The 25,093-nt window shown below is 41.1% G+C and overlaps 1 protein-coding gene across 1 annotated transcript; it reads right to left on the reverse strand.

Moving 5' to 3' along the window:
• Positions 1-371: 371 nt before the first annotated feature.
• Positions 372-21,495, reverse strand: tes (testis derived transcript (3 LIM domains)). The gene is made up of 7 exons (XM_033635893.2): positions 21,285-21,495; positions 11,393-11,478; positions 9,372-9,840; positions 6,035-6,697; positions 4,597-4,812; positions 4,300-4,458; positions 372-2,513 (listed from the first exon to the last, which is right to left on the reverse strand). The coding sequence occupies exons 1-7, from the start codon at positions 21,309-21,311 to the stop codon at positions 2,322-2,324; spliced, it is 1,812 nt and encodes a 603-aa protein (XP_033491784.2). The 5' UTR covers positions 21,312-21,495; the 3' UTR covers positions 372-2,321.
• Positions 21,496-25,093: the final 3,598 nt, after the last annotated feature.

A 25,093-nucleotide genomic window follows, 5' to 3' on the forward strand; every position in this document is an offset into this window, starting at 1 on the left:
TCATTCTAAGGTAACAAAAGCACTAAAGAAAACATACTTATTATATCATATTCCATTTCTGTCAATACATCGCCTTCAACCCAACACACTGGACCTTTAAGTACAGTACTCAAGTAAATGTATTTTGTTACTGTCCACACTGACTGCTGCAGCAAGTCCAAACAAACCAGGACAAAGAGATGAAGTCAATCACGCTGTCTGTACACACACCGTCAGGAGAAGAGGTCTAATCAAGCAGAAGTGAAAACACCTGTGTGGATGGACCACAGCTGTGTCTGAGCTTTAGTGATTAAACTGGACTGTGTTATACTGTGGATCAGGGGTTCAGTTAAGGCTCAGAGGGCTGAGTCAGTCACATTATTGGAAGAAAAAACATTTAAAGTGCAGTTTATTGCATGAAAATGAAGGAACATGGCACAAAAAGAACAAAAACAGAGTGACATAAAACTGTTTATGAGAAGCAGCCTCCAGCGTTTTTCCTGAATTCATACAGTTGTTGGAGACCATGCCTACACAGTTATTCCTATACAACAACTTTACAGTGTTTATATTCACCAGGAGCCCACAGTGGATGATCTGAGGAGACTTCACTGCCAATTTCTAACTACAGAGGAAAACATATTTGATTTGTTCCGCACTTTTAATTTTATTTGATACGTTTCATTTTGCTTGTAATTATTACTTATTTAAATCTATAATTATTACCCAAGACTAGATAGCACTTTGTGGAAACTAAAGGAGATTCGAACACCTGCTGCACAATCACATGCAATCTGATACAGAGGCTGAATATTTGTGTCAATGCTGCAGCATTCCCAGGATACAGCTGGCAGCATTATTGGATTTAACTACACTACACAGTCTTCCAGTTCATTTGACAAGAGTCTTGCTGTAATCCATATCTCTGTGCACTTTGTTAATTCACATTAATACACACGGGGGGGGGGCAGTGTTAGAAATACCTGTCACACACTTGTCTATATGCCACCATATAAACATAGGGCTGTTTTTTGGAAAGTAATACTTGGTACAACTGATAACTGGTGGTGTATACTGGAAGGGTTTCACATTATTTTGTTCCCATACAATACTATGAAACTAATACTACACAACTCACTGGATTATTATTATTATTGCAGTAAAACAATGACAGTAGGTGGCAGCTTGGAGCCAAGGATACTGTTCTCACAGTTGGGGCCATTTTACTTCCAAATCTTTTACTGAAATCTTCGTAACAGTGGAAATTCTTTACAAAAGAAAACAACCAAAATGCAAAATCTGCTGCAAAAGTTTGTCACTAATATTATTTCTGGAATACAGTGCACTGGAAGCAAAGCAACCCCAAACCTGGCTAATATTGCTCGTCATATTGCTGCATAGAGGAGAGTATCAGTAGTCTTTTATATGAAGGAAGCAGTAAAGGGCTGAACACATGCTGCATTTTTTGTGCCCTCAAATTCATTGTTTTCAATGTAGACGTGCAGCAGTGTAAACGCCAGAGCTACACCGCTGCAGCACACACACTTTCCCTATCCCTATGTGACGAGGACCAACCAATCACAGCCAACAGATATCTTTCCCTTCTGTAAATATCAGTCTGTGATAAATATGGAGGAGAAGTTGATCATGTTAGTGCAGAGCTGTCAGAGCTTTACATCTGTCCCACGGACGACAGCGCCTGGAAGATCAGCTCTGCACTCAGGGTTTCAGGTAAATAGGCTCTGATACGGTGCTTGTTGAGATTGCTTAGCAACCTCAGACGCAGCCTGCTGCCATGCTCTTGAAGGCTGGCACAGAAAAGGCACAAGAGTAGCACCCAGCGCCCGACCTCACGTTTTCCAGGCAGTAGAAGACGCAGCATGTGTACGGCGCCTGAAAGGTACCACATTAAATCAACAGTAGGCTCAATAGGAATAGAACAGCAATAATACTGTTTAAGACACAGGTTTATCATTAAAACACTGGACTGCCACCTCTGATACAAAATGAATCTCATCAGTAAGAAAATAGTGCAAGAAAAGCAACAAAAAAATCTACATGTAGAAAAAAGACAACAGATTTTAAGGCGGATAAAGTTTTGGAGTCTAGTTGGATTTATCAAAGAAAGGAGCACCCAAACGCAGACGGACTCACTGTTATTGTACGTCTCTATATCAGAGTTATCAGGCACTCTAACTTGTGTCAACACAACCACAGTCCATCTGTTCCCATGCTCAGCTGCACCAGTGTTTGTTTTCCATGCTCTGCCTCTAGTCTTAGCCGAACCCATCCTGGTTTCACAAGTGGTTGTGGAGAAGATGGAGGGAGTTGTTTTGGCCCCTCTAAGCCATGGTTTTCTTCTTGCACTCCGCGGAGCAGAAGAGGAAGGCCTGCACTGCCATGAAGCGCTGGCCGATCAGGCACTTGGAGCAGCCGGAGCACTTGAAGCACTCCGGCTGGGCGTGCCAGTGGTGATCGCCGTAGGAAACCCTCTGGGCCTCAGGCTCCACCGCAATCTGGCAGGAAGAGCATTTCTGGGATGGCAGAGGATATAATGATGTCAAGGAAAATAGTCGGCTTTCTGCTTTGATGTTTCATATTTTACACCGTTCAGTTTCATTATTATTCAAACTTTCCATTTCAGTTTATGTCATTTTGTCTTTTCTCAGTGCGCTGCTGGAAATCAGACTCCGCTGCAGCTGCACTGTGAGTATGAACATGAGACAATCATGCACACATAACATACACATACACAGGAAAACAACAGAGTGCTCAGAGACACAATTAATGGTCAGAATTGTTCATAGACAAGAGTGTTTAAGAGACAGTTCACCCCAAAATCAAAAACACGTATTTTCCCTGTTACCTGTAGTTCTATTTATCAGTGTGGATTGTTTTGGTGTGAGTGTCTGAGTGTTGGAGATAGATGTTTCTTGACTCTGGGCTGCCAGCGTTTACTAACAATCATTCTCTGATAGCAGTTTGACACTGAGCTCTGTTGTTCGGTGTGTGCAGGACCCTTTGACACTGATACCCTTTTTTTTTTAAAGAATGTTTTATATATCATAAAATATTCAATTAAAGCCAGTTCTTTTGACAAATCTTCACTGAACAACGATATAAAAAATCTGTAAATTACTGCAGCCTTATTATACTTTGCTATTAGACTGGTCAGAGTCAAAAATGTTTAATATTCTATTTCAATAAAAATCTACACACATTTCTTGTAGGTGAGAACAGGACTTTTCAGGGTTTGACTCTCATTAGGACCACCCAAGCTGAAAATGTATGCACGAGACAGTGGCTCTCAATCTCTTTCATGTCCCCCAAAAGTGACACACATCGGGAACCTCAGTTTGATGAGTTTTTGCTTCAGGGACCTTCATCTGAAAAGATTTTAGATTTGATTGAAGACCACAATTCTACAGTTGTCAACTGGAGCTGAGGAGATAAACATGGAGAGCTGACACCTATGATCAGAACTGTCACTCATACTCACATTGGGCTCACATCTATAGTGAATAAAATAGTGAACATATACTATTCTCAATTTTTCTGTGGGCAGCTGGTCTGGGGGTCCCCACACTCCAGGATGAGAACCACTGCACTAAAAGACCTGGGGCCGTATTCACAAAGCTTCCTCGTACACATGCTCCTTGTGACGAGAGATAAAAGTTATTCCCAAAATATCTTAGACCTTAAAAGAGCTCGTAAGGTAAAAACCTGTGAGGAGCAGGGAGGAGGACTTTAAGAGGTTTAAGAGTTTCCTAAGAAAATGGTGGAAACACAAAGAGGTCAGAGAAAATATTCTCCAACTGCTGGATGAGAGAAATGAAATACTACAGAAAAGATCGTTCAGGGAGAATATTTGTGATTAATCTCATTAGGGATACGCACACACTTCCCACCCAACACTATATCTTCAGACATTAATGTGATCACAACACTAAGATATCAGCAGTCATCACAGTAACAATGACAACACTTTCAGTCTCATCTTGTGATGCAGTTCATTTCATTTCCACTGGGTGTCCACACCCTGCAGGGTCACTAAAGGGTGTGTCTGTGACAACCTATCACATCTGTTAAAATAATGCATCACACCTAGCAACGGGGTCGACCACACCTCCTCACGAAGGTCAAAGTTTCCATCCTGTCCTTGCTCAGAGTTTCTCTGAGAACTTTCCTAAATCACTCCTAAGCTAGGACTCCTTATGAAGTAACTTTAGTCTAAATTAGCAGCTCTCTGAGTGTCTTCCAATGAACAAATACTAAAATTTCAACTATTTAAACAAACCCAGAGAGAGAAATGTGTCTCACCACAGCGTAGCTCTTCATGTAGCACGGCTGGCAGACAGGCTTGTCCTTCTCCATGACGTAAGTCTCTCCGGCGAGGATGCAGTCACATTCAAAACAGCAGAAGTGCTTCAGATGCCAGTTCTGGCCCTCAGCCTGAGTGTACTCATTACTGAAGATCAGCTGTGGACAGACACAGAGTGGAGATCAGATCATGCTGCTGACCTCAAAACTACAGAGAAACTGATGCATCCAAAATCACAGTGATTCTGTCGATAAAAAAAAGGAGCCAATATCAGACATGACGACATCCTCTCTGACCTCATCACAGCCTCCACAGCGCGGCTTCTCGCTGTCTCCATAGTGGCGTCCACAGTACAGCTTGCCCTTCTTCCAGAAGTAGATCATGTCCACCAGCAGCTCATTGCAGGTGCAACACACAAAGCATGCTGGGTGCCACATCTTGTCGTAGCCGGCCCGCTCAGCGTAGACAGCAGGCTCGCCCAGACGCATCAGCTGCTGGCAGTGACGGCACGACTTGAGAGGAGAGAAGAAAACAAGAGATGGTTGGTGGTCGACTTGACATGTGACTTTTGTCAGAGCTCTTATATGTCAGTCACAAACATGGTGCTTCAGCAAATCCTCTGATTCCTATTAATCAGTGATGGAAATGAATCATTTCAGGTTTGTGTCTTGTTGGTTTATAACAGGGACACAACTAAAGATTAATTTTATTGCTGATTAATTTACTAATTCTTGTTGATTCATCAGTCGTGATTATAACACAAAGCATGTATTAGACACAGCACCAACATATGGATATATGTAGACTCAAAATAATGTCAGAACAGTCCTGCTTCCTGTCCGTCAAAGATTTCTTTCAGCCTCTTTAATAATAACACTGAATTATGAAGTACTTCCAGTGGGTTAACACAAAGGCCAACATCCTTCTCTTTGAGTCAAAGTCCACAGTGCCTCCTTTGATCTGACAAAGAAGCTGCTTTATCAGGAACATTTAAACTTTTCTCCTTAAATCACTGAACTCCCTGAATGGTGCACAACGACACAGTTTACTGCTGAGAAAAGAAGGAATTCTCCTTTTAAACACCGGTGCGTACTGTGACACTCCCTGCCAGGAGGGAAGAGTATGTTCCTGATATTGTGCAGTCAAGTTTACAGTGAGGAGTTAAGTGGGAGGATGAGGCTAAGAGAGTGATAAGAACACAGAAACATGAAAAAGAAACTTAAATCATAAGACTCCTCACAGAAAGAATTAACTGGCTGCACATGATGGATCTTAAAAAAAGACTCCAGCTGTGACTCATGACCCAGTGTGGATTATAATGAAATTAATATCCATTATCCTGAAGAGGGAGGCCAAGTCAGAGCTGGTCTTATGGCTCCACCTAGTGATCTGTCCATGAATAACACCATTTCTTTTTATTTTACTGACAGTAACACACTGTGGAAACTTCAGGGTTAATCTGCTTAATTACTGTCATTCAGTCATCAGCTCATACAGACACACACATAAATTTGACCTAAACTACTGATTTACATGATCAGCTGGTATAGTGGCAGGACAAGCTGTAATTAAAAACTAACAGGGTGACATTTTTGCACCATATTGCATCAGTATCAGAACGTTTACATTTTAATACTGTGACACTGATTTCAACTGACTAATCTGGCCTGGATGCCAATAAAATATCAACATACAGGAAAATGACAGATGAATAAATAAATATAAACTGCTTACAAAGTTCTGTTGTGGTAGTCCAGCTGGCTGAGCTCCAGGGACGCCCATGGCTCCAGCAGTGGCAGCAGTGCCCATGGCTCCTCCATTTGGCCCAAAGCCAGCAGACCCAGGGCCTGAAAGTGGTCCAGCTCCAGCTCCAGCTCCAGCTGCAGCTCCTGGTACCAAGCCAGCACCAACTCCAGTTCCAGCTCCTGGTACCAAGCCTCTACCCCCTGCTGCAGGTCCAACACCAGCACCTGCCCCAACACCAACACCAGCTCCAGCTCCTCTACCTCCAGCTCCAGCCAAAGGCCCAGAGCCTGCAGCCCCTGCCCCAGCCCCTGCCCCAGAACCAGCTCCAACCCCAGCACCCAATCCAAACCCTGGCCCTCCAGCACCAGGTGCACCTCCGGCCCCGACCCCTGCTCCTCCCTGCCCTCCTGCCTGAACCAAAGCCATCTCCTCAGGCAGCATAACATCTCCCACCCCCAGTGCCTCATCCTTGTACTTGCGGACGAACTGCTGCATTTGTTTGACCTCGGCGGGGCTCAGCTCGTGGCACTTGGACGGGTCCTGGTCGTGCTCGGGCAGCTGGATGGCCATCTGCTGCCGACGGTAAGCGGCTCCCTCTGTGCCGGCCACAGGACGTTTCTCTGGTGGGAGCAGCTCGATGTAACGCACCGCCTGGAAGTCAGAGGGAAAGTGGGAAAGAAAAGTTGAGCCCAGATGAGATAACAACAGATTGTGTGAAGGACAGAGACGAGAAGAGTGCACAGAGAGACGTTAACGACCAATCAAAACGAGATTAAGGGAAATACTTTTGAAACGGAGGCTTGTGGTGAGAAAGACGTGCAAAACAAGTGTCCTACAGACTAAACAAACAGATACAGGACTTACTGCCAGAGTTAAGGTCTGGTAGTAACTGTCAAGCAAGAGATGAGAGAAACTGTGAGAGCTGTTGTCTTAAAAATAACATCCCCTTTTTCAATTATCATTTATTATTATTTCAACATATACCTGCTGAACAATGTTAAAGGGATAGTGCACCCAAAAATGAAAGTTTAGCCATTATCTACTCACCCATATGCCGAGGGAGGCTCAGATGAAGTTTTGGAGTCCTCACATCCCTTGCAGAGATCCAAGGGGAGAGGAGGTAGCAACACAACTCCACCTAATGGAGGCTGACGGCGCCCCAGATTCAAACGTCCAAAAACACATAATTGAAACCACAAAATATCTCCATACTGCTCGTCCGTAGTGATCCAAGTGTCCTGAAGCTCCGACATAAAAAGTTGTTTGGAAAAACATCATTTGAACTCTGTTTTTAGCCTCACTGTAGCCTGTAGCTCTGACTGCCTCTCTGTGCACCATGCTCACGTGTGGAGGACGAGCAGTATGGAGATATTTTGTGGTTTCAATTATGTGTTTTTGGACGTTTGAATCTGGGGCGCCGTCAGCCTCCATTAGGTGGAGTTGTGTTGCTACCTCCTCTCCCCTTGGATCTCCACAAGTGTTGTGAGGACTCTAAAACTTTACCTGAGCCTCCCTCGGCATATGGGTGAGTAGATAATGGCTGAATTTTTATTTTTGGGTGCACTATCCCTTTAACAAATCTACGTTACACAGTTTACATGGACTACACTGACTGTTATTGGGACCTCCTGTGGACATGAACCTTCATTAGGAGCCCCAGAATGTTAAAACTTTATCACAGTGCTGCTCTGGGGATTCAGACCCTGTGAACTGATCACAAAACACAGTTGTTTCATAGATAAAAATTAAAGGTATCTCCTTTTAATTTCATATACTGAACCAGTTACTATTAACCAATCATACCACCTGAACACACACCTGTGATACAACTTATTTCAAGGTCAACAATTTAGGAATTTTCCAATGTTTATCATGATTATTTTACAGACACATCTGGAGCTGAAGTTAATAGTTGTTGTTTTTCTTGTTACAGTTTATAAAAGCAATAAGACATTACGAGGTTTTGGAATGACTAAAAGGCACCGACAAGCTGGTTTTTATCAGGCAAAATCCTCGAGCTTTCCTGTGACCACAGTGTGTCACATCTATAAAACTAAACAAGAGGCTATGTGGCAATGTATAATTGATAACAAAGCCTTTACATGGAACATAAACCCACATGACATCACTTGAAAAGTCACAGCAGAGAGCCGTCTAATGCTGTTTAGGACAGACACAGGCTACCAGTGATTAATGGCAAAGGCAAGTTATTTTTTGGCTGATTAAAACAGCATCGAAGCTCCAGTGTGTAGGATTTAGGGGGATTCACTGTAATATAATATAATAAGTATGTTTTCTTTAGTGTATAATCACCTGAAAATAAGAATTGTTGTGTTTTCATTACCTTAGAATGAGCTGTTTATTAATGCGTTCCATCCCAGTTGGAAATTTCTATGGGAATGCCCCTGAAGTCGGATTTCCAACTCGGAAAGTTGGAGAACCCTCACAGTAATGAAAGCTGTAGTAATATAAATTTCACTGGCACTTCTGTCTTATGTAGAACAGTCACACAGTCCTGTCCAACATCTATCTGTGGACATGTTGCTGCAATGTTTGTGTGTGTAAGATACAGTGCCGTGCGTTGTTATCAACTGGTATTTCAAACAATGTCTAACCTGGCTTTAACTGGTATTGCTAACAATATCTTCGTTTTCCGACTTGTTGTACTGGAATGCGATCTGGTATGACCTCTAACTTCCAAGACAGATGGACTGCAGTATTTATCTACACAGGGAGCAGGTCCTCATCTACAGAGATCACCATGATGCGCTGCCATCAAACACTGGCCAATTTGCGTTTTTGCAGCGGCCACCATAGTTAGCAGCTCCTCCGCAATGAGAGCATCGGAAATACACTGATTTTTTAACGTGAACTGTTTTATTAAAAATCCTAAAAACCTCCTGAACATCAGGATCTTTTGTTATCCAAGAAAAAATGGTGAGTGCAGATTAGCGGGCGCTATGTTAGCAACCCAACTCCGACATGCGAAACAGCTCTTTAGAAACACAGATTTGTACCATGAAACTGCTTTTTTAGTGTTTTTACCTGCTTAAATCACCTGGTCTGTTTGTTTTGGAGACGAAGTGACCTCTTCAGATAATTCAACTTCTGGTAAAAACCTCCTGAACAATGAACACTGAAGGAATCCTAACTGGGAGTTCACATGTGGCACATGGGAAAAGTTTCAGCCTGTTACAATCTGTGATCCTCTCCGCACGATGTTACTAAACCCTACACACTGTTCCTTTAAATGATTAATCATTAAGATAAACTGACTTCACACCAACTTTGTTAAAGTCATTTTATCACTAGTTCGAACTCTTACCATATACTTATTGGCGACTGGTGGTGCCCACTCGTAGGTGACAGACTTCATTGGCATATCTTTGGGGACTGGTACTGAACTGGCTGAAGTGGCGCTGACAGCAACTGGCACTTTGTTGGCCTTGACAGGTGTGACGCTGACGGGTACAGGCTGAGGCGGAGGCCGAGCCTGAGCGCCGCTGGGTGCTGACCCTGCAGCGACTCCAGCAGGCTGCACAGACGCAGCCTTGGCAGAGGGAGGCACCACAGTGGAAGAAGCACTCGGAGGTACGACGTAAGCAGTGGAGGAGGCGGGTAGAGTGATGGTCACCATGTTGCCCTTGTAGGTGGGGATGCCGTCGGTTTTCAGCTTGGCGATGAGGCCGGTGTACTTGGTGTCCTCGAACAGTTTGCCCACCTTCTTGTTCTCCTCCGAGTTCATCTGCACGTTGTGCTCTGTGAGGCCACATTTACAGTTTCGGCAGATTTTTCTGCAGAGAAGAAAAAGAACAGGAAAATATTCAGGATGTCTCAAAGATTTACAAATATTTTTAAAGTCTAAGAGTGTTAGAGAGGAAAAGATCTTTTCATGCATGTATGTGTTGCAGATGTACAATGTCTCATGTCAGTTCCTACAAAGTGATTATGTATTGATACTCGGTTCACTGTGAAACAATCTATCTAATATTTGGGGATTTATTAAATATGCATCTTTGTTTTTGAAACAAAGTGTTTTCTTTCTCTTGTCATTTGCTCCAATACTAAACCGATACAACCAGCTCAGTGTTCATGTTCAAATATCTGCACTTTGCACATGCCTCAACACAGCTTGCTTCATATTTGTAGAGAAACTATGACATAATTTATGACTGTTCGACATGCTTCAGCATGAGCAGGCCCACAGATTCCTCTCAGCAGTGTCAAGCTTTTTAGACCCAGTTTGATTTGTACTGGTGAGAACAAACAGCAATAATGACAGCGTTTATATTCAGGACAAGTCTGTGCATTTTGATCACTTTGACATTGTATGATGATAGTTTTCATATCTGCAGAAAGCCTTACAGAGGGTGGAAAACATCACTGTGTGACTGAAACAGCACAACATTCCTGTCTGGGTGTCGGACACATTAAAACATGACCATAGACCCGTGGTGGGCCTTTGTACTGGTGCTGTGGCGGGTATCAGGCACCTGTTGCTGTCTTCAGAAAAACTAGCCAAGTGTGTCTGATTGTCCAGACAGAACAGTGTGTCATGAGCCACTGCTCCAAATAACTGCATATTGTGACAGACAGAGGAGGCAGGACAGAGAACCCTGGGAAGTCAGTCTGTCCATACACCGTCGCACTTCTTTTCTTTTTTTTAATACAATGTCTGCACTGTAACGCATGTGAGCATCTTTGGAATAGGAGGCTGAAGCCATGCCTCTGCAACTACAGTTTTGTTGCATTGGGACAAAGGCTCCCCCCACGACTCTCAGCCCTAATCAGACCTGTAGTCATCTCCTGTAGACTCACACTGGCCTCATACTCACAATCTCTCCATCGTTTTTGTTAACAATAAGCTGAAGGGACGTTGGACTCTGTCCAAAGACAAACATGAAAAGCGGCTGTACTCAGAAACAGCATGTTCCTCTTAGGCCATGACTCCTGCTGCTATCAGAGTTGTTTTAATTAAGCAAAGAGGAAAGTGATGTTATTGACCAGTCTGGGCCATGAATGGAAGTTTTATCACTCTCCTTGTATTTAAGCATAAAATATAACCACGGAGTCCCGGGAACAATGTGCTGAGTAAGCATGTTTCTCTTTAATGTCGTGATTCAGACCTGGCAGCAGCCCAACAAACCCAGTTTTCTACTGTGAGCCACTGTGCAGCTCCACCTGAGGGCTCAGTGCTCCACAGGCCATCTTTAACCATGGCTGCTGCTCATTTACTTTAATTCCCAAATGTCTCTAGTCTAAACACGGGGAGGACTGAGACTGATTTGCCGCTTTAAAACGTGTTTCAGTGAGGGTTCTGTGCTGTTTGACAGACGCTGTACAAACCTCCAGAAATGTAGCTCGAAGCCTTCACACTTGTCCTTGCATTTCAAACAGGCCGCTCCGGCGCCAAACTCGTGCCCGAGGGTCATCTGTAAACAGAGCACAGGAGGGAGATTATAAGTGATGTCATACTTTTGTTTTGACTGCTTTTAAAGGAAATGCTGAGCTTCCGTTTGGGCAGAGCTAGCTCCTCTGTTCTGGTGCTGCAGAGGGAGAATTCTGAAAGAACCCAGACTCTTTGAGAAGATACAACCCTGATCCTGGGATAGTTGTGTGAAACTGAATACAGTAGAGAAACATAATATTTAATGTTCAAACTGATAAACTTTATTGTTTAATGTAAATATACACTCATTCTGACTTTGATGCTGCAACATGTTAAAATAAAAATGGGACAGATGCATGTTTACCTCTGTATGACATCATCATCTTTTCCTTTACCAACACTCAGTGAGTGTGAGCTGAGGACACTGCAGAAGTTTTTTTGTCTGATATCCGACTTCAGTGTCTCAACAGTCAATGCTTCATCACGTTCCACACATGTTCAGTGGGAGACAGGTGTGGACTGAGCCCGTGTAGTAATATCCTTTATACAGACATGTTTTTAATGCAGTGCAGCCTGAGGGGTCAAAGGTCACGGGCAGTCAGTGCTGGTTTTGGGCCTTGTCTGTTCAGGCAGAGATTTCTCCAGATTTTGTGAATCTTTTGATGACATCATGAATTGTAGAAGGTGAAATCCTTAAATTTCTTGCAGTTGTGCTTTGAGAAACTGTTGGTCTATTTGCCCACACAGTTTTTCACTAAGTGGTGGACCCTGCGCCGTCCTTGCTTGTGAACGAATGAGCCTTTCCAGGATGCCACTTTTAGACCCAGTCATGATACTATCACCTGTTACCAGTAACCTGTTTACCTGTGAAATGTCTCAGGTGTTTTTAAGCATTGAAACTTGCTGCAGCATCAAATTCAGAATTAGTGTATATTTACAAAAAACGAAGTTTATCAGTTTGATTATTAAATATCTTTTAATTGTTGAGTATTCAACTGACACTTTTAAGACAAATCTTAAGACATGTTTTCAATGGCCTTTTCTTGCTCTTCTAGGTTTTAATGTTTTAGTATTTTAGAACCTTTATAGGTTTATAATTGTTCCTACTGGTGTCACTTTTTTTATATTTGAGTGCATATAATATTGCTTATATTTGTCTAAGAATAATATCCCTATTTAAATCTTGTATATTATATATATTTAATTGTATATATTTGTGTGCATTTATTTTCTGCAGCAAAACTGCTGTTGTTTCTACCTGATTCGATTGAAATATCAAAAAGAATTTGCAAAGTAAAAGTTAAGTCACAGTTTTGATGCTCAATATGGGAGATAATTACTCTGGATTGAAAATGGTTTCAAGGTGAAATCACATCTGGAAGAAATGAGACTGGCAAATAAAAGTTTATTTATATCTTCTGATGTTTTTCTTTTTGTTTTTCTCTCTTTACTTTTATCACTGTTGGCTTTCTGGTGTGAACAGATATTTTCCGTGTTACGTGTTCCTTGTTTGTTGCTTATTTTGTATTAGTTTGTTGAGTAAGGTCACTTTTCTCTCGATTATTCTTATTTTTGTTGAGTATTTAAAGTCAGTGTAAGCCTTTTTATCAGAGTTCAGATGATTTGTGATCCAAATAAAATAGTTTTCTTTTTGACTTTAGAAATATTTCTCACATTTCTCTTAAATTCCAGAAACTACAATCAGGAATTTTATCCTCTGCGTTTTTCTGGCTGCAGTCTCTGAGCTGCTCTTCTCTCCTCACCATGTGCATCCTCTTCTGGCTCCAGCGTCAAAACAATGCTCACGTTCACATTCAGCCGTTACCGCTGTTTATGACCATATATGGTCAGCTATTCAACGCTGTTGAAAGCCTGGTGGAATCTCAGCAGGCACCCCTTTTGTCAGAGAAACGTTTTTGACCCAAAAGACACTCACTACTGAGGAATGCAGACAATGACTCCTGTTTTTAACGGCAGAGCCATGATGCTGATATTTTAACTTCCATTACACCTTAAGAGCAGTGAGACTTTCCTCTCCTGGGAGCCGTTAAAGAGCAGAAGGCTGGAGTTTAGCAGGATGATTTGTTATTGTCATTAAAGTGGCGAAGACGTCAGTTAATCTCAGTTAAGTTGCAGATGCAATTTAAGATTCTTGTTCTTTCTTTCCCCTAATACTTTTCCTATCATGAGCTTCAGCTGTCACTCTGCATACAGCTGCGTATTGCATCAGACACTTTGAGCTGATCTGATCTGCTACCAGCATATTTGTACACATTCCAAAACAAAACTCTTTTTTTCAATACTGTGAAATATTTAAACGTGGTCTACTATTTCTTATTTGACAAAAGGAGCTGTGAACTTCACATCTGCGCTCCATCTTGTGAAGTTTGTGATCTGTTCATTTCAGAGAATCTCTTGTGTTCATTTTAGGGCAGTCTGGATCAGAGGAAATGCCTCCAATGCAAAATTAAGTGTTGGAATTTAAAGCGAACCAAGCTAAGTGCTCACTACTTGTGAAGTCTAAATATTTGTCCCGGGCACTGTGAGGACAACGGGCCAGTTTCAGCAGACACCACTCAGGGTGTGTGTCTTTGTTGCAACAGAGTCAGTTTGACAAACTGCATTAGCAGCTGATGCTGATCAGTGACTCTGGGTTATGACTAAGCCTGCAGGATGAATTATTACAGTGACAACACTCTGGAAAGAAGCTGTTCAGACACAAATTATGGAGTTCAGCTCCACTGAGTCATATTCATGAGTCATTGTGTTACAGCAGACCTGAGCTGCAGACCAGTGGCAGCGAGAGTGACGGTAATGTTGCTGGCTATGGAGCAGTTTTCTTTCAGCAGGCCACCTGCTCTCAGACGTTTCTGCAACTTCAATAAGCCAAAACACACATTTAACTTTTTAAATTCAGATGTAATTGTTCAGAGTTGATGGCAGAGCAGAACTGTGTGAATTAAGAAGGTTCCCACACATTTTCATGGATACATTTCAAAACTTTTCCATGACTCTTCAAGGTCCCATAGTAACTTTATCATCACCCTTCACAAGCTATAAAACAAACAGAACCACAGAGTGCACTTCACTCCAAGTTTTAACTAAATAAAGGCGTTCTGCGGACATGGAGCAGTGGAGCTCCCAGGGTGGGGGAGTGACAGCCGACAATTTGTCTGTTGGTTAACTTGTTAGAAAAAAAAGCTCCATACCTTCGAACCACCATACTCTCCTTTCAGAACAGTGAACATAAACTAAATTACGCATTGGTGCTCTGAGAGACAACTGATGCCCTACGCTGCCCATGTCAGTTGCTCATTCTCAAAAATGTGGTACAATTTCAAAGTATTAGTGGGGCACAGGTATGGAAACTTTGGGATTCATGACCTAATATGTTAAATCACACTGTCAAAAAACATTATTATTGCCCCACCTGCCTATGAAGCATATCAGATTCAAACTCTATTCAAACATAATTCCAGCTAGCTGGCAAATATGGAAGGAGACAGAACACAGGAAAAAAGTAAAAAATGTATGTCGTGGTCAACCAAACGTCATATATTGATGCAGACTAGAGCCATAGTACAGCTCCTGTAGCTGTTACATCAACAGCTACAGAAAATAAATTCATCATTAAGTTACACAACATGGAAGATTATCCACGAAAGATTGCCGTACCAACCTCATTACACACAACAGAATATCATGACTTCTCCAAAACTTATATAGCACAATAACATCGGTACATCATTGGTATCGGCCAATATTGGCTTTAAAATGAACTTTCAGAATCTGCCAACATGCTTTTTCTTGATTTGTAGATTAAATAAATATCACATACGGTGAAAAGTACTGTACTTCATGTCTCCATCTGCTGCTGGACCGTCACCATAAGAGTATGCATGCATATTATCATGTTAATTCTACTACAGAAGAGACTTGATGATGACTGAAATTAGGTGGAGAAAAAAATGGATATATAGATATGTGTATCAGCTATCAGCTCAATAAGTTGTTATATATCAGCATATCACATATTGGCAAAAGCTCCAATGTCATGCATCCCTACTTTCAAGGATTTTACTAACTCCATGAACTTGGTGACCTTGGTTAAGAATTTCTGGCAGATTTAAGGAAGAATGTAGTTAATCCAACCAGTTTCACAATCAGGCCTCCAGGAAGTGCGCCGTGCTTTGAAGCTCATTTTCTCAGTGGCCAAACAGTGGTACTGCAATATCTAGGGTCCGTCTAGTGATATCATGGGGCCCAAAAGACATTTCTACAGACTTTCAGTGGGAAAGAAATGTCTGTAAATCAGTGGAAAAATTTTTTTGAGAGTCACAACCCTGTGAAATGTTTCGTTTTAATATCAAGATTTGACTCTTCCTTCTGATGACATTTGTAAAGTCTAGAAGAGCCACAAGATTAAATCATTTTATCCCAATTCAAGTTAGGTGGCCGCTTGGCCGTGCTCGACTGCCATTAGTCTCTAGTGAGCTTGCTCTGCGGGTCTCACAATGTTCCGGGTATTTTCATACTCCAGATATGGAGCATTTTTATCTTCACGTGCCACTGAGCAACTTCATTAGTCCACAATTCATAAACGGCTTTTTCTTTATTTTAGCAGCAATTTCCAACTAAGTTTGGTTTTATTTTGTAATACTTTATACCATGTAATACAACGACACACTGCTCTGACCACAACTTCCTTCTTTGGAGTATCTGAGCAGGGCGAAGATGATGAATATGTTCAGCACTTTGATATCATCAAAAATGTTTTTTAGCTCCGGCTCCTTCCTGTTGTTTTACAGACGGTTTTCTGTTTTTGTTTCTTTTGTTGTGTGTGTGTGGCATTTTGTGACAGCTTACCACAGAAAGTCCAACAGAAATCTAAAACGTATTTGAGTAAACATTCTGTGGGATTAGGTCACTCTTCCCTGCTGCAGACTTATCCTCAAAAGTCTCGCCCATGGCAACTTCAACGATCATTTAGGCGTTTGGACAAGAACATGACTCACAGAAAAATCACCAGAAACGACTTCAGTCACGGTGATGATGATTTCCCAGCCTGTACGCAGGGTGCTCACTGTCACAACTTATTACCTCAGCCTTCTTTCTGGACGACAGCATGAACTTAATTGAGCATAATATTACCAAAACACACAAGTTGCTTTTCTTAAAAAGGGCAGTTTCAGTCTGACAGTAATTACACAGCCTCTCGCTAACAGAGGAGCTCCTAGCGACCTGCAGCCTCCAGCAGCAGCCCAAGACTTATCTCCTCCAGGGATTAAAAGCAGATGTCAGACTGGGTCTGTCTGGGTCATCCAGCTGCTCAGACCCACTCTCCAGCAGCAGCTTACTGTATGTACTGTACACGTGTTTCCTGCGCTTTAATGGAGTTGACACGGTTAACAACGGCCCCAAGGCAACGAGTAAACAGATCTGTAAACAGAGTGGAAACTGTCACCAGCCACATGAAAACACTCTGCCTGGTGAATTCCTTCACTTCAGTAACAAACAGCTTTCTGTTTCGTGATCCTGCTCCGGCCAAAAAATCTAACTGACAAAAATAAGACCTTGTACAAAGACACAATGGCTGGTGAGGCCTGGAATAGCACACACTGTGGGCAGCAAGCTATACATTAGCTCCATGCCACACATGCAGTACGGGCATCATCACGAGCTTCACCCAATGTTAATTGACAGTTTTGTAATTGATAGTTTGTCTCTGCACGCAAAGCAAGAGACACTGCTTTACATGCACAATGCTGGAAACATGATGTACATTCCCCACTACACACATCACATCACACTAACCAGCTTTAACCCCTGCAGCAATCTGTGCTGCCCCCCCCCCCCCACTGCTGACAGCTGTCTGCAGGTCTCTGCAAGGGTCCCATGTTTAACAGCACAGATTACTATCAACATCTGCAGGAAAATGACCCAGTTAAGGCCCCGGGCCACCAAAATAAATGCTTTAAACTTTTTAAACTACTAATTTGCAGTTTCACTCCAGTTTACAAACACTCAGCTCCTGATCAGACCTTCTGGACATGCTTTCAGTGCAAAAACTTTACAGGGGGAATTCAAAAGCAACTGTCCAATTAGTTACACTGCATTTTTCCATGGGTCATAAGCACAAGGAATCCGATGAATGCAAGAAATCCAATGAATGCAACATGTGCCCCGCAACACCCAGCATCTAAAATGAACTCTATGCTCTGATATTAAAGGGCCAGTGTGTAAAATGGGTTGACAACGGTGACATCAGTGGTCAAATTCTAGATTGCAGGGCTCACTGGCTCACCCCTCCCGTCGGGTAAATGACGGTGGCCTCGTAGGGACAAAAAGCCTTGCGCACGAGTTTTTCAGGAGTAGGTCTATCTAGCGACGAGGTGAATGTTTATTTAGAAATCTAAACCATGTTACAATATTGTAATGAATCCCTCACGAGCAGGAGACCAGAGGAGCGTTCGGGAAAAAGGCCCGTTTATTTGAGCACTCCAAAAACTCCGGTAACACTCCAGGGGGTAAAAGACTCCGTCCCAAACTCTGACTCTTCTAGCGTAACACACACACACTTCATACACACATACTCACTTACCATACTAAGTGGGGGACCCCCTCCCCTCTCTGCTCCACCAATCTCCAGCCCACACACTGACTGACAGCGTAGCCTGTAAACAGAGCTCAGCTGTTTATTTAGCCTAGCAATATCTCCGGACTATAGTAGCTGCAATGGACGACTTTGAATGCGATTTTGAAGAGTTTCTTGTAGTGGACACAGACCCAGAGCCATACCTGTTTGAGCCGGAGCATACAGATGAGGAACTCCATGTGTTTGATGCTGAGCGGGTGAGAAGAGAGGCTGAATGCACAGAATGGGATTCGGTGCTACTGCTACCATCGTTGGGGAGATATATCACCAGGAGGAAAAGCGCCGCAGAGAGTGCATCACAAGGAGTGAAGTTGCGTCTTCTTTTCCTTGCAGATGACGGTTCGGGTTCATTCTCTGCTGTTGCGTGGTAAGTGTGGTCCATTCGCAAACTTTATAACTAAAAAAACTTTTCACTACTCTCTATCGACGAACTACTAACACTCTCTGCTGTTTCCTCCTCCTTCTTCCTTCCTTCCACTGTCTTCGTTGGTTCATTTATACACGCGAAACGCGTTCTCTGGCTGGCTGGATTGTCCGCTCGGTCTGCTGTACATACATACATGGCGGCGCAAGATGGCGACCTCTCTAAAGCAAGGCCCTTGCTATATATATATAAAAGCATAATTATAAGGCTACGAAAACCAAACGAATTTTATTTTATAGCGATTATACACTTATATAAACATATTAATGGGTAGTAGATTCAGATTCAGATTCAGATTGACAATAAACCATGCCAACTATTACACACTGGCCCTTTAATGGACATACATTGGGAACACTCTGTAACTCAGGGGTCTTCAATGTTTTTCAGGCCAAGGACAGAAAGAGGGACGAAGCAGGGACCCCCTACTACATATATGAAATTGAGTTGTATATTAAACTGTGCCTGCTGAGCCATTAAAATAATAATCATTGACAGATTCATATATTTATACATCATGGATTTGTTTAACAAGGACTCATGAGTAACAGTTTGGGAATCACAGTACGATATTATCACAATACTGAGTCATGATACAATATCATTGTGGTTTTAAATATGTTGTGATATGCTGAGTATTGCGACAAAATAGACTGCAATTTATTACCTTTTTTCAACTGTAAATTTTGTCCCCAAAGGAAAACTTTGTCAACATCTGTTTTATGTAATACGATAAAGTTTTCAGTCTGTTCATCTCACGTCAGACACGTTTTTTTGCAGCAAAATGTATCTAGAGGACTGATTATATTATTCTAGTCAGCTACCTAAAGTTTAATTTGTAATTGTAATATTAATAATTTATTAAGAATCAATACTTGGCACTGTGTGACAGTAAGATATTGCCACACAAAAATATCACCATACCAGGCTGTAATGAATTTTTAACCCATCCCTTGTGACAGTTAGCTGATCATCAACGCTGTGTACTGCACATGTTTTGGGTTTTTTATGAATAAGTCGGTTAATATGTCATGTTATTCACATGAATGAGTATTTTCAGACAAAATCAACAATGTGGGTGATGGGCATCTACAATTAACTCTATGTTCTTACATTAATGAACACACACTATAACCTGTTCTAAATTAAACCACTGTAAGGGACTGTTCATTACATATCATGGGGAGGGTCTGGTGCACAATGTGGGAGTGATGTGAAATAATTTTTTAAGCACTGGGGAGGGACTTATATTTTTATTTTGTCTCAGGGGAGAGGCATACAACTTTAAATGATTGTATTTCGTATTTATTTCAAATTACCCTCTAAACCTCAGGTCCCACTGGCAGGTTTTAGAGGCATGTTTTCTTTACAAATCAGCAAAACTGTCGCTGACTCTCTTAAATAATAAGGAAGTGGTTCAATCACTTTTACTGCTGGTGAGGAAAGACATCATGGTGAAATGATTCGGGCATGAATCCTTGGTCTCTGAGGTTGTGACTCTGGAGAAAAGTGGACATTAAGAAACCGCTGGAATCACTGGGACTTAAATATCATCTGGACTGACATGGATAAAAATGGGATAACTGTCTGAATTCAGGACAGCAGATATGAATCGGATTGAAATACACAATAATTACTAAACCTCGAGCCTGATTCCTGAAAAATCTGAATAAAAAAAGTTAAAATATTTTTTTTAAATCTCAAAGTTAAAAAATAAAACAAAATAAAATACAAAACAGCAAAATTACACAATTTATCAGAGCTAGAAACTGTAGAAAACAGACATATCATGTGAAACTAAGACGTTCGTCCTCAAAATCACCTTAATCAACATGTCTCTTTTTAAATGATAAGTATGAAAAGTATCTGCGGCTTCAGGGAGGGTCAAGATTAAAAAACAAACAAGTCACACCCAAGCAAAAGTCACCTACAGTTTCTAAAACTGAGTAAAACCAATACTTTCAGAGAACAACCTGAACATTTTAAGTCACATAGCAGGCTGGAGAACTTTTTTCCTCCCATGCATTACCAAATCCCATTAAAAATTCCCTTAATTTAACATCTTCTTGCTTTTAACCTTCTTATCACATGAAGTATGTGAAGATAAAAACATAATTTAATTTCTTACAACCAGTACTTCAATTCGGCAGCTGTTTAAACATCATCTCTTACTCTTTTAACTTTTGCAGCCGGTTTGCAATTTACTGTCAAGATGATTTGGCTGTAGGTGTGGAGCAGCGCGCACCAACACTAAACCATGGATACTGCGTAAACTAGAAGGTTTTGGTGCATGGTATTAGAGCCGAATTTTACAGTGACTCCTATTGTTTTGAAGAATAAGTGCTACCATGTTATTGAGCTTGTAAATTTAGCAGATATAAAGAGAAACACTATTTTGTCGAATTTCAAACGCAGTTTGGCGGCGAGTTTTTCCAGGTAGGGACACTTTCTCAAAGGGAAGTGAGCTCGCTAAGGAAGAAGGCTACAAGTTTAGTTTGTCAACAAGTCAACAGTTAAGTGTTTGTTAATGTTTATCAACTCGCTTCTTCTGCAAAGTTAGCTCGTATTATTTAGATTATTTAATTTTAATTTCATTAATGAAACTTAAGAACATGACTGTGAGCACTGTTTGAAGTTAAAGCCGAGGAACAGACCCAGTCCGCCTGTGCTACAGTAACTTCGCTCACCACCTGCCCCCGTGCTCGGCACACCTTTTCAGGGCGTTCCCCGGTCAGTCGGAGACAAACCGACACACCGGGGGGAAGCTTACCTTCTTCACTTCCTTCTCTATCTCCATGTTGGTTCCTGTCGGAGTTTCCTCGGTCCGGAAGAAGCGAACAGTCGAGCCGCTGCTCAAACAACTGTCAGACACCGTCAGTGATATGAGACGGACCGGAGAGATGACACAAGAGCCCGGTTCACTCTCCGCTGCTTCCTCGGAGGTCCTGCACCGCACAGCTGTCAAGGTTACCGGAATCAACTAAGTAGCTTCCGGTCAGAGCTTTCAAAATAAAATCTTATCTTTGGGTTCATGCAGTCGATGTGATTAAATAAACCAATGAAATTATGAATAACAAGGATTAGAAAATGGAAGATTTAATCTTGTTATTTATGAAAGGCAAAACTTCAATGTGTAAGAAATGTGTGGACTTATTTGAAATATACTATCATATTTATTTTTTTATTTGGTTTATATTTAGGTAAAATGCACTTTTTGGAAAAGGTCTATGACAACATGACAAATATATTTAAATTATTATTCTTATTATTAGTATTATTATTATTATTATTTAAAGAAAGTGGACAGAAAAATTAAGATGTCAAATTGCCAAAACACTTATATCCAGTGATGAATTTAAGGGCATCTACAGAATGTGGTGACGTGCTTGTTTTTCTTGAGAGTCTTGGGAGGTTGCATTTTAATGTGTTTTGATTGGCTGCTACTTCGGCCAGATCTCTACTGTAAAAGAGATTTTCAATCTTATTAGGACTTCCTGGTTAAATAAAAATAATAATAATAAAATAAAAAAACATTGAGACTTACTTAAATATAAGATAATATATTTTGAATTATAATGCGATAAAAATGTACTTTTGGAAATCCGTCAATGGCAAAATGACAAATACATTTAAATAAACACTTTTTTTTTTACAAGAAAATTTAAGAAATGTGTAGACTTATTTAGAATATATATTCTTATATTTAAATAATAAATACATTAAATGACAAATACATTAAAATGAACGCATTTTTACAAGAAAGGGGATATTGTGTAAAATAACTGCACGTAGTCTCATGGAAGGTGCAAAATGTGCTGCTCAAAAAATTGTGCACATAATAATAATAATCATAATATTAATGTAGACAGGCAACAATACCAAAATACATGATGTGCAGGTTATTTGAATTACTGGTTTTTTTTGTTTGTTTGTGTTTGTTTTTTCTTTTTTTATCTACATCTGTTTTAGATAAAACTTTACTCACTTAGAAATTTGAGTTAGTAACACATTCCACATAAGTTGCTTTAATGGTGAAATGTGGAACGCAGACAAAAAAAAATATTTTTTTACTCAATGAATGCATAAAAAATCAACAATATTTGTGTTATTTATTCTTGTTTATTGTCTTTTCTTTTTTAGATTTCTCTCAGTTAAGCAGCAGTGACAAAATTATTTTCAATGGCTTAATATGGAAGTATCCTTGTATTGTTCTGTCTTTTTTCTGTTTTTGTTTTTCTTATCTGACTTAAGAAATAGCAATAAAACTGTTAATAATAGATAAATAAATACATAAAAGCTGCTTTAATGGTCTAATAGTTACACTTTACATAGGTTTGATCCACAGAAAAACTGACCACAAATAAGCATAGCTTGTGAAACCTAGAGAACCCAGTTCAAGCTGGTTTAAATAATTCATTATATCATTATGTCAAAAATAAACTACAAAATAAATTAAGACCAAGTGGACTCAAAAACGCTTTTGAACCAAATGTGAATTTCATCTGACCACCACACTGCTGCAGACCTCATGTCATGAACATTGTATGCCAAGTAAAACAGTTCCTCTTTTATTTTGAAGATGGACTTTCCTTATTTCCGGTGAAATGTCTCCGTCCTCTCTGCAGTCTGACGCGTCTCTCACTCTGAAGGTCCCGTTCACTTTTCATTGATTTTCACGGGGGGGATTTACGCGATGACAGACCTGAATATTGACCAATAGGAACAGAGAAAGCGGGGCCTTAGAGGACAGGACGACCAATCAGAGCGCCGCAGGGGCGTGTCCTTATCATAACAAAGGATGTGAGAGTATGTTTGACACATTCAACCTGCTTTAGTTCTGATCCAGGATCTGCTGTTTATCTACCAGGGAGTTGACTGTTATTGTTCTTGTCATGATGCTGGAGTCTTTTAAAGGAAAACAGAAATATGATGATGAATAAAAGTGTCTTTGTTTAAAAAAATGTTTTGTGAATGCAGTAGCACATTTTGTGGAAACACACACTGAAACACAAACCACACACCACAGCTGGTGTGTTTTGTGTTGTTTGGTAATGAAACGCCTGTAAAACAGCTGCAGCGTTGCCTCAGCGACAGGAAACTATGTGGTTACCAACTTCCTCTGTGAACTGTAGCTGGCCTTCAGAAAGGAAACAACGCTGTCACACCCTGACAGGTCAGAGGGAGGTATCTGTCAGAGCTTTAATGAATGTGAAGTCTGATCTGTATGAACGTCTGAGTTTCTCTCAGTGTTTCAGCGTCCATTAACTGTCAGACAGCTGTTTCCCCTCAGCTCCAGAGATGGAGTCATTTCCTCTGCAGTTCCCAAAACCTGATGAACCTCATTATGTTTTATGAACCTGAGCGCTGCTTTGACCTGCAGCCTGAAATGTGCAGAGGGTGAAAAGACGGGCAATTGTCACCTCATGTGACCCTGAACAAGAATCTGTGGATTTATAAAATGGACAGATGAATTAAAATGTATTTAAAGTTACACTTAACAACTATGATATGATGCCTAAAAATAAATCCACCTTATCAGCTTGAATGCAGCTGCAACAGTGACAGTGTGCATGCGACTGACTGCACAGCAGAGAAGTAGACTAATGATTTGTTATTACAGGTTTTTAAATGTGATAGTGTTTGAAAATATATGCTTAGATCTGTTTGTTTGAGCGTGAGAAGGAGTTCTCAGTGTGACACACTTTATGGCCCCCACTGACGTGTTGTCACCATGGCAACCAAAAACAAATACCATTTTGTTTAGTACAAGTTGCTGCAGACGCTGTGGATCATTTGACCTTCGGTCTGAGCAGACAGGAAGTCTTTTACACAAATTTAAAACTATGAATATGTCAATCTGTCTGTGTGTTGGAGGCTGTTGTAGCAGGAAGTGTCATGGTGTTCATGTGCTAATGAGGTTTTTTCTTCTCACCTCTTGGCTCCAGACTGTAGGTGGTGTCCTCAGCCACGTCTGAAAATTCACCTGCCTGGGTGTATGAAGCATCTATAGGACCATCTCGTTTCCTTTAACCACGGCCAGTCTTTCCCTACTATTGCCTTAACTTAAAGGAGACCTTCACCCATTTTCAAAAGTCATATATTTTATTCCTATGGTCTAAGACAGTCCAAAGAATATTAGTAAAGATAAACAACGCCCTCCCAAATCCAAAAGCTAGAGTGCTAAAACTCAAATTGGTGATGTCATAAAGGTGAAGTGTGGATCTGCTCCACAGACAGTGAAATAATAAAGATGGTCTGGGTGACACTTAAGCCCGGTTCAGACCGAAACAATCTGAGCTCAACTCAAGCCGGCTGATGGTGTCACCTGCAACAGTCCATCTGATGCTGTTTTTGTTTCATCACTGTAGCCAGTGGTCGAGTCTGAAATCAAATAGCAAATTCGTTAAATCTGACCTGAATAAATATGAAACTAAATGGGTAGTTGATGTGAAATAGGTTACACACCTTCACAGAGTAATGCTCTCATCACTTAGATGGATCACATCCGCGGCATCCTCCTCCTCCGGTGGTGGGTCGACACTGCCACTTTCCACACCGACCAAGCCGGTAAAAGCAGGG

This window comes from Epinephelus lanceolatus, chromosome 5 (assembly GCF_041903045.1).
Source record: "Epinephelus lanceolatus isolate andai-2023 chromosome 5, ASM4190304v1, whole genome shotgun sequence".
Classification (NCBI taxonomy): Eukaryota; Metazoa; Chordata; class Actinopteri; order Perciformes; family Serranidae; genus Epinephelus; species Epinephelus lanceolatus.

Coding starts and splice junctions, on each gene's coding strand:
- tes (XM_033635893.2), bottom strand. CDS start 21,311: ATGGAGATAGAGAAGGAAGTGAAGAAG. Junction 4,813..6,034: donor GACTACCACAACAGAACTTT/GTAAGCAGTTTA, acceptor TCTCCTCTCAAG/TCGTGCCGTCACTGCCAGCA. Junction 4,459..4,596: donor GCTGTGGAGGCTGTGATGAG/GTCAGAGAGGAT, acceptor GTCTGTCCACAG/CTGATCTTCAGTAATGAGTA.